The sequence below is a fragment of the Trachinotus anak genome, unplaced genomic scaffold, assembly GCF_046630095.1.
Source record: "Trachinotus anak isolate AG129_WGS33_773 ecotype Australia unplaced genomic scaffold, CSIRO_AGI_Tana_v1 ptg000007l, whole genome shotgun sequence".
Taxonomy (NCBI): domain Eukaryota; kingdom Metazoa; phylum Chordata; class Actinopteri; order Carangiformes; family Carangidae; genus Trachinotus; species Trachinotus anak.
Genome location: NW_027273858.1, coordinates 4,451,298 through 4,464,007, shown reverse-complemented (window position 1 = coordinate 4,464,007; position 12,710 = coordinate 4,451,298). Strand labels below are relative to the sequence as shown.

The following is a 12,710-nucleotide window of genomic DNA, read 5'->3' as shown; positions in this document are numbered from 1 at the left end:
CATATTATGGTAATAAGATCACCCATCTGTGAACCTGAGAAATTGGCATGGACTATTTCTATTTCAGTTCTTCTGGGGATTGTTGATACCTTTAGTGATACCTTGATACGATTCATCCGATGTGAGAATTCGCACCTGTATGCGTGTAATTGAGAGTGCCTGTGAAACTGATGTCATATTACTCAGGTGGGATTTGTAATTGGCTGACATGAACTTTCAAACCTTGCTGATGCTCTCATTCCTAACAGCCTTGAAATCAAACATATTGGAAACGTACAGAGGAACGGGTGTAATTTGTTTTTTTGTGTCAGAAGTTTTTTGTGTTGTATTCTCATTTGTTTGTTTAGTTATGCAGACACACAACCATCTGTAAATATACTCACGCACAAGAACAGATGCAGGTAGATGTAGGCAATAACTCAAACATGCATGGACTTTTACAGACGTGTACATACTGGATACTTTTAGTGGTAAATACAAATATACTTTATATGCACACAGAAATTTTGAACACACACGCACACGCAAGTCCCTATCCTCTCCACAAAGTATAAAAAACCCCAAATACTCTGAAGTTGTACTGACGACCCTTATGGGATAAACAACTGAGCAGCGGCAGTGCACGTCTGCCTGGGAGGGAGGAAGAGAGAGATGTTAAGAAAAAATATTGTCTTTGATCTGATGATATCTGCTATCCAGGCTAACTTGCCATGAAGGCTGAACAAAACAAGGGTGTTTGTCAAACATAATTTGCTTTCGTCTTGGTAACACCCTGGGATTGTACAGTTGAAAGGAAGGTGATAACTAAACCTCTCTCTCTCTCTCTCTCTCTCTCTCTCGCTCTCGCTCTCGCTCTCGCTCTCTCTCTCTCTCTCTCTCTCTCGCTCTCTCTCTCGCTCTACAATGTAAGACAAAGTTTTTCTGCTTGGGAAGTTAAAAAGCTTATGCAGCGTTGCTACCGACTGCTGCCACTCAGCATCAGATGTCAACAGATTTCCTTTAACAGCACTGGATGTTCTTTGTCTGGAACAGTTTCTGAGGTGTCTGACTGCCTGCCTGCCGTAACCGTCCTCTGCTGTTGACTTCTTAGCAGCACAAAGAGTAGAATCATTGCAGCAGTGCAGTGATTAGATGAACTGAATCGCTATTGCCACTGATACTGACCTTATTAAAAACAATCCATATTAAATACCATCTTTTGTCACTGACCACAGAACTGCGATAACAGAATTTTATAAACCTGCTACAACAATATAATTTCTTTGATGAAGCCTGAAAAGAACAGTGGTGTTTGTTTGTCTCCTCTTATAGTAAGTAATGTGTAGTTACAGACTCATGTTATTGGACATTGAAAAATGAGACAAATCAGCAGTGGTGGACAAAGTGTTCATGTCTTTTACTTGAATAAAGGAAACAGTGCCAAATTGTAAAGTCCTGAATTTTAATCTTAAGCATAGAAGTACTTTTCACTTCAGTTTTGCTCATAACTGCGATGGAAACCTGGCTACAGTCCTTATCACATTAAAGGCAAAAAACTGCCCAAAAAAATAACTAAAACCAAGAACAAAAAAAAGTATAGAAGTGTCCAAGCATATGCACTTGTTGTTATCAGTTACACTAGGGATTCAATGACTTTAAATTGAAATGTAAAAAAAAAGCAAAGGTACAACATTGATACTCTTAGTTCTCTGCCCAAGAAACCCTCACTTGACCCTGCTCATGTGGAGAACTATCAACCTGTCTCACTGAACCACCGTATCCTGTTGTCCGCACTCTCAAACATGGGCATCTTGGGCAAAACCATTTCTTGGTTTGAATCCTCTCCTAACTATCCTCTCCTCCCATCCCGTCCTAACTGGAGTGCCCCATGGATCGGTTCTGGGACCCCTCCTCTCCACACAAGGCAATCTCAGTCCGACTGTTCTTATTTGTGGTTCCCCAATGGTGGAACGAGTTACCAAATTCTATCAGAGCAAGGGTGTCCCTCTCTATTTTCAAGAATCTCTTGAAAACTCATCTCTTCCCAGAGCATCTCCTTTCCTAAAACCTTAATATGTCTAACTAGCCCTTAATATGCACTTGTGGTGCGTTTCCTTATACAATCTCCTTTCACTTATTAACTAGATGCAGTACTTAATACTTGCACCAAGGTTTCCCACTGCACTGAAGCTTTACTGATGTCCTTCAGTTGTAAGTTATTTTGGATAAAAGTGTGTGCCAAAATGAGTGAATGTAATTTAATGTATGTAAAGTAGTTCAGTTATCTGAATCACCTAGATTGTGAAAATATCAACTTTCACTAAGCTTTAAAAAACAAAGAAGAAGCGTTACCTGCTTAAGTCTGTTTTAACCTGAACTGCCCTTGGATTCAAACATCACACACACACACATTAGATTAAATAAAAGTTAAAAATAGAAAAAAAAGATCTCCTCACTGGGTTGTCCTCTCATGGCCACGTGGCTGTTTTCCCTCTCCTCTTCGTCTGTGTTCCTCTCCTCTCCCATTAGGCCCAGCAGACAAGGTGACCCAGCGCGGCTCCTGCTGTCCATCCAGATGTTAAACCACTGCGATTCCCTCCATACGTTAGCCATTGTCTTGCTGACAAAGAGCTGTATCCAGACACTCAATGGAAGCTGCTTTCAGAAATGATTAAATCTTTGAGAGAACATGATTATTCAGACTCTCACTCATGTTCTATTGATCGGGCTGTTTGCTTGCCTAAGAAAGTGGCATCCCCACTGAACATACCCGTGTTCATATTAATAAAGCACGTGTGCTTTTTACACACATACGGACACACCTTGTTTATTTTGTCACTGATTGAGATCTTTGACCAGAACTGTAGCCTTATTCATCTAAATGAATATCGACTTACGGTCAACGTCTCCCATGTTTTTACTTTCATAAATCTGTCTGCGTTTGAAGGCAATGTCAATAAACTGACCTGGAATGGAGCTTTTATTTAGAATGGCATTCTTAAAGGAAAAAAACAAGTGAGCTCAGAGGCTGGCCAAATACACCACAGATTAAAACAAACCTCCAAGAAGAAACAGTGTTATTATTGAAAGAAGTCATCAAAAAGAACATTAACTGATGGAGATTTTTCATACAAATGAAGCAGTAATGTACCACTGCTAATAAACTAAATCAAGTTTTTTTTATGCCTCTGTGCCGATGAAAGCCAGGACTGGAGGCATTGTTGTTTTTGGGTTGCCCGTCTGTCCGTCCCATTCTCGTGAAAGCAATATCTCAGTCATGCCTTGAGGAAATTTCTTTGGGAATGTCCACTTGGACTAAAGGATGAACTGATTATAGTATAGTGGTCAAAGTACAAAGGTCACAAATTACACTACTTCATACACTAATTATGACACAATTTTACTCAAATGTCTAAAAGGATAAAATGAAGTGATGACATTTTATATCCAAATGGTCAAAGGTCAGTTTCACTGTGACATCATAATGTTCTGCAAAAACACCTCTGGCCATTACTCTTCCTGGTTGGTGGAAGCAGACAACCACAAGGTGCTTATTCTTGTTCATGTCTCTTTTTCTGTCTTTGTCTCTTTCTCTGTTGCCCAGACAACCTGTTGATCGATTACCAGTTTACCTTCAGCTTGCTTCAGGAAGATGACCGATACTACACTGCCATCAACTTCATGGCTACTCCTGAACAGGTAACACGTGCACTCAAACATGTGATTGTGATTCTTTTAAGGTATTTTTGCATTAATTATATAGTGGACAAAAAATACAAACAGAAAACAAGGACAGAGACATGATGATGGTGATGGTGGTGGTGGCTGAACTTGAGCGAGGAGTCCCAAAACTTATCATCTGTTAGAATCTGCTTTTAGACTGAGAGACACTTCTAAATTCTTGACTTTTATTTTCCCTCTCGGTGCCTAAAGGTGTCTTCAGATAAAACTCAAAGTAGAGATTCGAGGCAGCATTGCAGACAAAATCATAGAACAATACCAAAAGAAGCCAATGGATTTAGATTTGCCGTAGGTGACGCAAGTTGAGGTGAAGTTGAGCTCAAGTTAAAAATGTTTTACCAAAGAATTCTGTTGTTGCACTTCATAAGTGTAAACAAGAGAGTTTAAATGGTCAGAAGAACCTGGAGGAAAGTAGTAAAATCAGTCAATAAATAAACTAAGAAATGAGAGCGACAAGAATTTGTTTGCATTGTGTCTGAATGCATCTTGTGACTTCCCCATTTGCTTTCCCCACACTACTCCATTTCCACCTACTTAAATCAATATCAGTTTGTCCATAGGCTTCACTCTTTTATGTCCAGGTAACTCAAGCTTTTCTTTTTTCTTTTTGTGCAGGCCAACAAAAATCTGGACATGTCCATCAATGCCTCCAACAACTTCAACCTCAACATCACCTGGTCCTTAAGCTCAACAGGTAGAGAACACAGAAAATTAAATATTATTTTCATCACCAATTAGATTGTCTGTTTGATGAAATTATCAATTGTTTAGTTCAGAAATGTAAAGAATGTTGTCATTTTTGCTCACAACACCTTTGCAGAGCACAATGTTATGTCTTTAAGGTGTGTTTTGTTCACAGTCCAAAACCCAATAATATTTACTTTATTATCATGTAAGTCAAAGAAAAGCAGAAAACTGAGAATGTCAAAATATGTTATGCTTGAAAATGATAGTTGATAGACAAAATATTTGCGTATCCATGAACTAGCTAATTAAACGCAACACACAGCACGGTCACATTGTGTATCGTCATGTCATTTGATTTCCATAACACACTGACCTGTTGTTGCTACAGCTCCAGAGAGAAGCCAGAGAAAATAAAGAATGTACCAAAAAACTTATATATATTTAGACATATTACATTTAAAATTCTTTAAGGTGAAGTTAATAAGGAACATATAATAATGCATATAATAAGCAATCTTCACTTTTAAAAAAGACCATTAGTCCTTATAATAGGATATTTCTTTGAAATTTCAGTAGTTTCTAATGAAATAGAAAGTGAGCTGTTATATAAAATGTGATTTGATTTGAATTTTGATACAGTAGTTGATTGTTCAGTCTGTCTCTAAGGCTCTGTCATTAGCTGCCTGTGTGTGAAGATATCCCACAGTTGGTGTCTTTCAGTGGCGGCCGAGTAGTGTCCTTAAGTAAAATGGTCAGATCCACTTCTTCTCGCCTCCTGGGGATTCCCCCTCCTGACAAAACACATCACAGGCTGTTTTGAATTTGGCAGTAGGGCATTTTATACATTTTCCCTCCTGATTTCAATTAAGATAAAAGCGCTCTGTTTTCACACTCTCAATGTCTTGGGGCCCAGCACCTACTCAGTTTGGGACTGTGGTTCCTTCTGTGTGTGCGATTGTGATTGTGTGTGTGATTGTGTGCAGTCTATTACTGAGTCTTTAATGGCCCTGATAAAGGTGGAAATATTTTATTCACAGTGTCAGAGAAACTCGGCCATGAACGCAGAACTTATAATACTCTGAAGGATACTGAAATCAGAGCACTTCAGCGCTGAGAGAAATTTTCTAGCTTCCCCTGAATTACTGCGAAGTGTCATGAAAATACTTTTGCCTACGAATGTTAATTTGCCTCCTTGAGACTGATATTTTAAAATGTAGACTATTTCCACTCAAACTGCTCATTTCACACCTCCTGTGTAAAAACATCTTTTCAGAGATATTCATGCTGAAAAAACCAACGTGGTGGATGAGTCACTGTTTGATGCTCATTGTGCTGGTCTCATGTGGCTGCTGGGTTTTGGATTGGGAAGTGTTTTTTGCTGCTCTTCAGTTACCCTCTAAAGGGCAACTTCTACCATAATTTGTCCTGATCCCAACTTATTCCTCTCCAGTCCCACCTGCTCCCTGCTTTTTGTCACCATCCTAACGTATCTTAAATGTCAGCTTCGTTCTCCATTGAGTGTTGGTAATTATGCCACATGTTCAGCATTACAAAGTAAAAGGGGGGCCATGCGGACAAAGTTTTTATCAGTGTGCGATAAAGTCAAACTTCTGGAAACAAAAATCAAAAATGTACAAGGGAATGAGGCTTTCGTGACATCAGATTTTCTCTACACGATTATTGTGACCAAAGGAATTCACCATAATGATGTTAATGTGATATCTATAGAAAAGAAGAAAAAAAAGAAAGAAAATGCTATCAGTCAAATTCATCTTTAACTTTATTCATTGAGTGTTTTGTCTCTTTTTTGACAAATTAATTGAGTCAGATACGAGTGTAGGGAGGTGGAGAGAGTCTGTCACCATAACTGTACAAAAACAAACAAAAAGAAGAATTACAGTTCATGGATAGTGAAAAGGAAGATGAACTGGTAAACAAAAGATCCACAAGGCCAAACATCTGCCACCTATTTTCATTTGTATTATTAATATAATATAATATCAGTATTTCTTTTTTAAAATATCTCAGTTATGGTCAATACTGGTATATCAGGATACCCTATTGGTTTTTGGTTTAAGGTCGACTGTTGTTATCGGCCCAAAAAAGGCCATTCAACAAAGCACTTGAAGTCAAGGTCCCAACAAGATCCTGATGCTGATGACATGTTGGGACATTTCCAGCGTACTTTGGGACACCATGGCTGTTGAACTTCCTGATTCCAGAGGTCTGTCTTTGGCCTGCCCCATAACCCTCGCTTATCATGAAAGACTGCAAGCAACTATTGGTCAGGCTTCACTGTTTATTTTCTCTGTGGGTCCCAAGTCACTGCAGGGCCCTGATCACCGAATCTGACATACTTACCATTTCAATCATTATGGTGGTTGTGATGATAAAAATACAGAGAATGAACTCCCTAAACAATAGAGGTGCTTCCTCATATTGATGCAAAAAATCCTTTAAATCAAGTGGTACCATTGTCCACAATGATCAAATACAACCAAATACAATTTCCATCCATCACCATTGTCTTAACAGTCATATCAACATATGACGGCGCTTCTACTCATAAATCCAAACCTGGTGCCAATGACTTTGCGTGCTCTCTCACATCGTTCACCTGTGAAAGGACTTCTGGTGACATTTCTCACTGAGAACAAGGAACACTGCCGGCCACAAGCTGCTGTTTATGTGCTCTCTATTAGTTTTCTTCAATAAACGAAGGCTTTGAAGCAGAAACTCAATAAACTTATCACTGTTTGTCCCTTTACCTTCATGAGAGCTGACAGACACTGAACTATGTAGACAGTGAACACTTTTGAGAAAACAGTTCTGGTTTTCTGTACCCTGCAAAGTTTCCCTTTCTCATCATTTTCACACTCTGCTTAATTGTGTTCTACAACAGCCGGGACCATCTCAGGTGAAGAGATGCCCATCATCGCAAGGACCAATATCAAGGAGCATCGAGACAGCCTCTCCTGTGAAAAGTTCAACTTCAGGCTTCACCACAACATCACCTTCTACGTCTACGTGTCCAACTTCACCTGGCCAATCAAGATCCAGGTAAGAGGCTCAGGAGGAGGATGGTGGAAAATGACGAGAAGAATTTATGTTTAAAATGTTTGGAACCACAGTTTATTACCTTTTTACTAGAGCTGACCACTGATCTTTGAAACGGGAAAACTCTTCTTCATAGTCTGTTTAATGGCTACAGTATACAGCCAAATATACTTTAACAAGTCTGAATCTGAGAAAGTAGAAGGTTTATTGTGTTGGATGTTTTGTCCTTCACGTGCGTGAATGCACTTCACTTTACTGCTGTTTTTAATTTGTTTTTAAAGGGTATAATTATTTCTGTGCCCACACTGCAAATGAATGTCCTTTTAGGAATAATAGTTATTAAAGTAATCAATGAATAATGCAAAGCAACATGTATGTATGTTGAGAAATAATTATGGAATCAATCACTCACTGCTTTACAGACGTTTTAAAACCGTTCCCAGAACATGTTTTAGTTAACTACCACCTCCTGTCTCTGAAGGCTCAGGTTGGTCTAAAATGTCTTCATGCAGCCTAGTTAGGATCAGTGCAGGAGACAGGTTCATTGTTTAGATGAAGAAATCACTGAAGTCAGTTCAGGAAGGTCGATTGGAGAAAAACAGGCTAAATATACAGCACTGTGTGTATGGTTTTGCAGCTGTTTCTAAGGTTTCTGTGTTTGAAGATAAATTGGTGCTGGTTGAAGGCAGGAGGTGATGAATTTAGTCTCGTAATAGTGAGAATTTTATCACTAAAGAAGCTCATGAAGTCATTTATACAGAGACATGGATCAATAGAGCTACAGAGCTGAGAAGAAACCTAGGGTTGTTCTTATTTCCTCTATTAATGATGAGTAATATGCTGCTCTGACATCATGGAGGGTAATCCTAAATGTATTAAGACCATATTCAGACTAAGTGAGTTTCTTCCAGTTTGATTGAACGCCATTTCTTTGATTTCATTCTGGATTTGGGAGTTCAACCATGGAGCCATCTTCTTTTGTTTTATTATCTTCTTTTTAGACTCTGCTCAGACCTGGCAGTAACGTGCACCTGCAGTGATCTGATCACAAAAAATTGCATGTCCACTTGTGGCCACTTGTCATCAGATCGCACTTCCCTGCTTTATATGCAAATAAACGTTTATGCAGTGTTGTTTTTAGCCAGTCTGACTGAGACAGACGGGTCAGTTATCGATGTCTGAGAGAGAGAGAGAGGGGCACGGAGGAGTTGAATCATTGCACACAGCTCCACAGTGAAATAAGGTTTTATCCATTTGAAATAGTAAAATATTTTCAGTTCATTATGAAATCATCTGTGTTGGGATTAATCAGACTGTGACGGAAGACGTCAGTAGAGTAGGCGGTCCTTCAGTGTGGCCAAGGATGCATTTGTGTTCACACTGCTAAAAGATGTGGCCCAGATCACCTCTGAATGTGGTCTGAGTGACCGGATCTCAAATGTGTCCTCAATGTAACCTGGGTGTGTTCAATCCTGTATTTGGCTTCAAAAAAATTCTGATGTTTAATAAAACTGTCTTATTAAATGTCTGAAATGTTGTAGAAACCAGGAAAGTGAGTTACAGCCGTTGTGTTGAATCTCCTGCCTGAGTAAATTCAGTGAAGACGTTGGAGGAAGAAGCTAAAGCACAAAGTATGGCGTGCATCATCGTCATCATCATCATCATCCAGTTTGTCTCTCTGCAAAACATATAGTCCTGACAAGACGTTGAGCATAAACTATTCTGAAAAATGTTTGGCAAATCTGCTATCACATTTAATGATCTGTGAGTTTTCCAATGTCTCTCCATCAATTATGCAGCACCGGATTAAATCTCCAGGCGGCAGCCACACACACTAAATATTCAAGCTGCAGCCTTATGATCCGTTAAATTGAAGTAGACTTTTAGCGGTGATATTTTAAGATGACTGTCATGCGGGGTGTGGGGTGTGTGCTGATGGATGGAGTCAAGAAGTGACATAATGGAGGAATTAGGGGAGAGTGAAGACAGGCTGGCTGCTTAACTGATGTTGGGACTGCTGTACAGTCAAAATGTCCAGGGTTGAGAAAATGGAGACTGACTAATTGACAGATTGAGGGAGAAAGACAGCAGGTCTGGAGGCAGATGGAGTGATGACTGGAGAGATGGACAGAAGGATGATAAATGGGAAGGAATGCAGCAGCTACTGGGTTACAAAAACAGGCAGGTAAAAGTTAAAGGAATAATCAGAAATTATACCTGATTGTGACTTTTACTTTGGAACAATTTTATTTATGAGAGATATTTAAAGGAAAAGACTCACATACGCGTTTTATCACATAATTAACTAAAAGCCAAAATTTAAACCAACGTTAAATTTGCCCTACGTGCTGGTATTGTCAGTCTGGTCTACCTCGTACCGTAAATCCATTAAACCCCATATGGTCCAAAAGCACATAACACACTGATACTGTTGCAGTAGCTGACATGTTCATTTGCAATATTAAACATAGCAGGTATATAGTATCGTCCTGAAAAACGAAACAAGGCTTAAAAAAAACATCTGCGAATTATGTTTTTTTAATGAAAGAAAAGCACAGTTGATGACCTCATGTTTGGAGCAGCAAGAAATAAAGTAGGATTAGCTTTAACCACTTACTTCACCAAATAAATGTTGGCACATTTATACATTTTTGAAACCCAAGATATAATATATAAAAGCTCACCACATGATTTCAAGTGGAAAGATAATTTAGTAACTGCGTCCCAATCAGCTTGTCTTATCAGGGTTGTGTATATAAATGTTAGCGTTTATTGCCGAGTGTCCTGCACCTCGTTATGGGTCATTTGTCCATCGATTGCTGTCCTCATATGCATTTCCCATTAATGCTACATTATCAGAGCTCCATATATCTAATGGTTGAAAGGTGATATGATAATTACCACGATGAGGCCTATCTGGCCGCTGTGTCAGACGTGCCCGTGTGTAACACGAGAAGCACTTGGTGTCCAGTCCTGTGACCTTGGTGATTTCCGATGCCAGAACAGAGCGAGGATGAAAAATTGTCCTGAGAATTAGTAATGACCACATATACACACAGAGTAGCTGCCACATACACACAAGCATGTAGAGAAATGCTGAGGGACAAAAAGAGAGGAAGAGACCGAGCACAAACACCTTGGAGCGGCATGTATTGACCAGATTGTCAGGAAATTTGGATTGGCTGGTTTTTCCCAGGGAGATGATTTTTAAATGATTTTGGTGGCTCCTTGACCTTTCATAGTGACACCATCAGGTCACACTTTCTACCCGATCAAAAAAAAAAAAACCAAATGGCTACAGTTCTGTGAAATCTGCTGTAAATATTCATGGTCACCGGAGGAGAAATCATAACATTTTTACTCACCTCCTGATGGGTCACTTAAGTGTCTCCATAAACCTAAAATTCTTACTTGTTCATGAGAAATACTAAAATGTAGTAGACAAATTCATGAGCACCTCAGGGCCACCCTCAGGATAATCGAAAAGAGTAGTGACAGAATTTACTGATCACATTCGTGCGTCCAACAGGATAAACCTGTTTTCATTTTAATGACCCTGTGACTTTTTCTCTGGCTTGCAAGACAAAGCTAACACTGTCTTTTTTTTTTATACCTACATTTTTATTAAGTATCTTTTTTCCTAAAGAACAGTGGTAACAAACAGCAAAATAATTGTAACAATAAAAGAAATACTGCCAGCATATTAACACGTTAGTGTCCATATTACAAATGTTATATGGATGATGGTGGGATGATCAGTAAACAGCTAAAAGGAAGACAAACAGGATTTTAAGCTGCCACTGTGCTGACGAAAACCACCATCCACATATGCTTCATTTTGACCATCTTGCAATATAGAAATCATTTCTAAGTCTTAGCAGAAATGTTTGCCTTTCCATCTCATGAATCTCTTAAATAATTTCTAGCCAGTTGTCCACAGTGGGTGGGTCGGCTTGTAACAGCCTTTTTTTTGCTGCTTCTGCAAATACTTTCAAAAGGCAGTTGTCATTTCCTCCTTTGTTATTTCCTGCGGCAGATCAGCCAGATTAAGTGATATGCATGTCAAGCTAACACTCTCTTACTGATTGGTGACTTTGAGTTTTAATTCTGTCCAATAATCATAGCCTGTGATATTCAGATCCTGGAAAACCTTCTTGTCCATCACAGAGAGACTAAAACTTTGTTGGACAATCTGATCTTGTGGTATTCCGAATATCTGAGATCATTGTGAAGGTAAATCTTGACTCTCACAGAATCTCACTGACCTGACCTTTTAGCTGTGGATGTGTGAAAGTCTGGCAGCCAGTGTGAACACCAGATTTGATGTTATTGTTTGTGGCAGTGAAGCACAAGCACACACACTGATACACATACTGGTTGTTAGCTCTTCCTGTAATTCATAGGGACCCCTGGGCTCCGCAGAGTGCAGGCCTGTGCTGGACTGAGTCTGGACTGACTCACTGACACCACTTGTAATCTTCTCTCACTTGCTCTGTTTCTCTCTATTATTCTCTGAAAGCCTCACTGTCATATTTCTTTTTTTTTTTCAGTCACATAAAAACATTTTGCCATGAATAGGGAAGCAAAGCAAAGATAACAACGGTAATGAAAATATCTATAACCCTGCTACACTGCAGTTATCAAGCAAAAACAAAAAAACTCCAATTAGAATTAGATTAGAATTAGAAAGCCTTTATTGTCATTGTTGTCATTTAATGAAATTAGGGCTGCTAATTAACTTCATAATAAAATAAGATGAATAATATAAAGAATACATACAAAAATGTATTACATTGAGAATCTCATCTTGTGATAACTAAATAACATTGTTAAATATGGAATTGCACGTGAATAAAGAGATGAACAGCAGTTTGGTGGTTATTACAGTAGTGACAGTACAGGACTAAAGTGGACTCCTCAGTGCTTATTTGCGTTGAGTGTGCTAAACTTGTGTCGGAGCAGTCATTGGTTGTTTTGAAACGTACTGATGGACTTTTTTATAATTTAGATTTGAGACCCGAGGTTACTGTGACTCTAATATTAAATGTTATAAATATAATCATGTAATATCAATTTCGGACACAAAACAGACATAGTCAGCCAAACTTACGCTTAATCCTAAACCTAAACTTTGTCCCAAGCCTAACACCATATGTGCAGACAGGCGATAATGTCCTAACCTGCAATATGTTCTCACTTAGCTGGTTAAAGTCCTTAGAAAGGTAGAAACCCATGAACAACCACAC

General features: G+C 38.9%; 1 protein-coding gene across 3 annotated transcripts in view; it reads left to right on the top strand.

The window, feature by feature from the left end:
* Positions 1–12,710, top strand: part of atrnl1a (attractin-like 1a) — a 249,853-nt gene that overhangs the window by 121,840 nt on the left and 115,303 nt on the right. For 2 of the 3 annotated variants that reach the window (XM_071479994.1, XM_071479995.1), the window contains exons 23-25: positions 3,584–3,678; positions 4,336–4,414; positions 7,310–7,467. In XM_071479994.1, the coding sequence (XP_071336095.1) occupies positions 3,584–3,678; positions 4,336–4,414; positions 7,310–7,467 (332 nt within the window). Of the gene's footprint in view, positions 1–2,508; positions 2,577–3,583; positions 3,679–4,335; positions 4,415–7,309; positions 7,468–12,710 lie in introns of those variants that run through there. The other variant, XM_071479996.1, reaches the window with a different exon arrangement.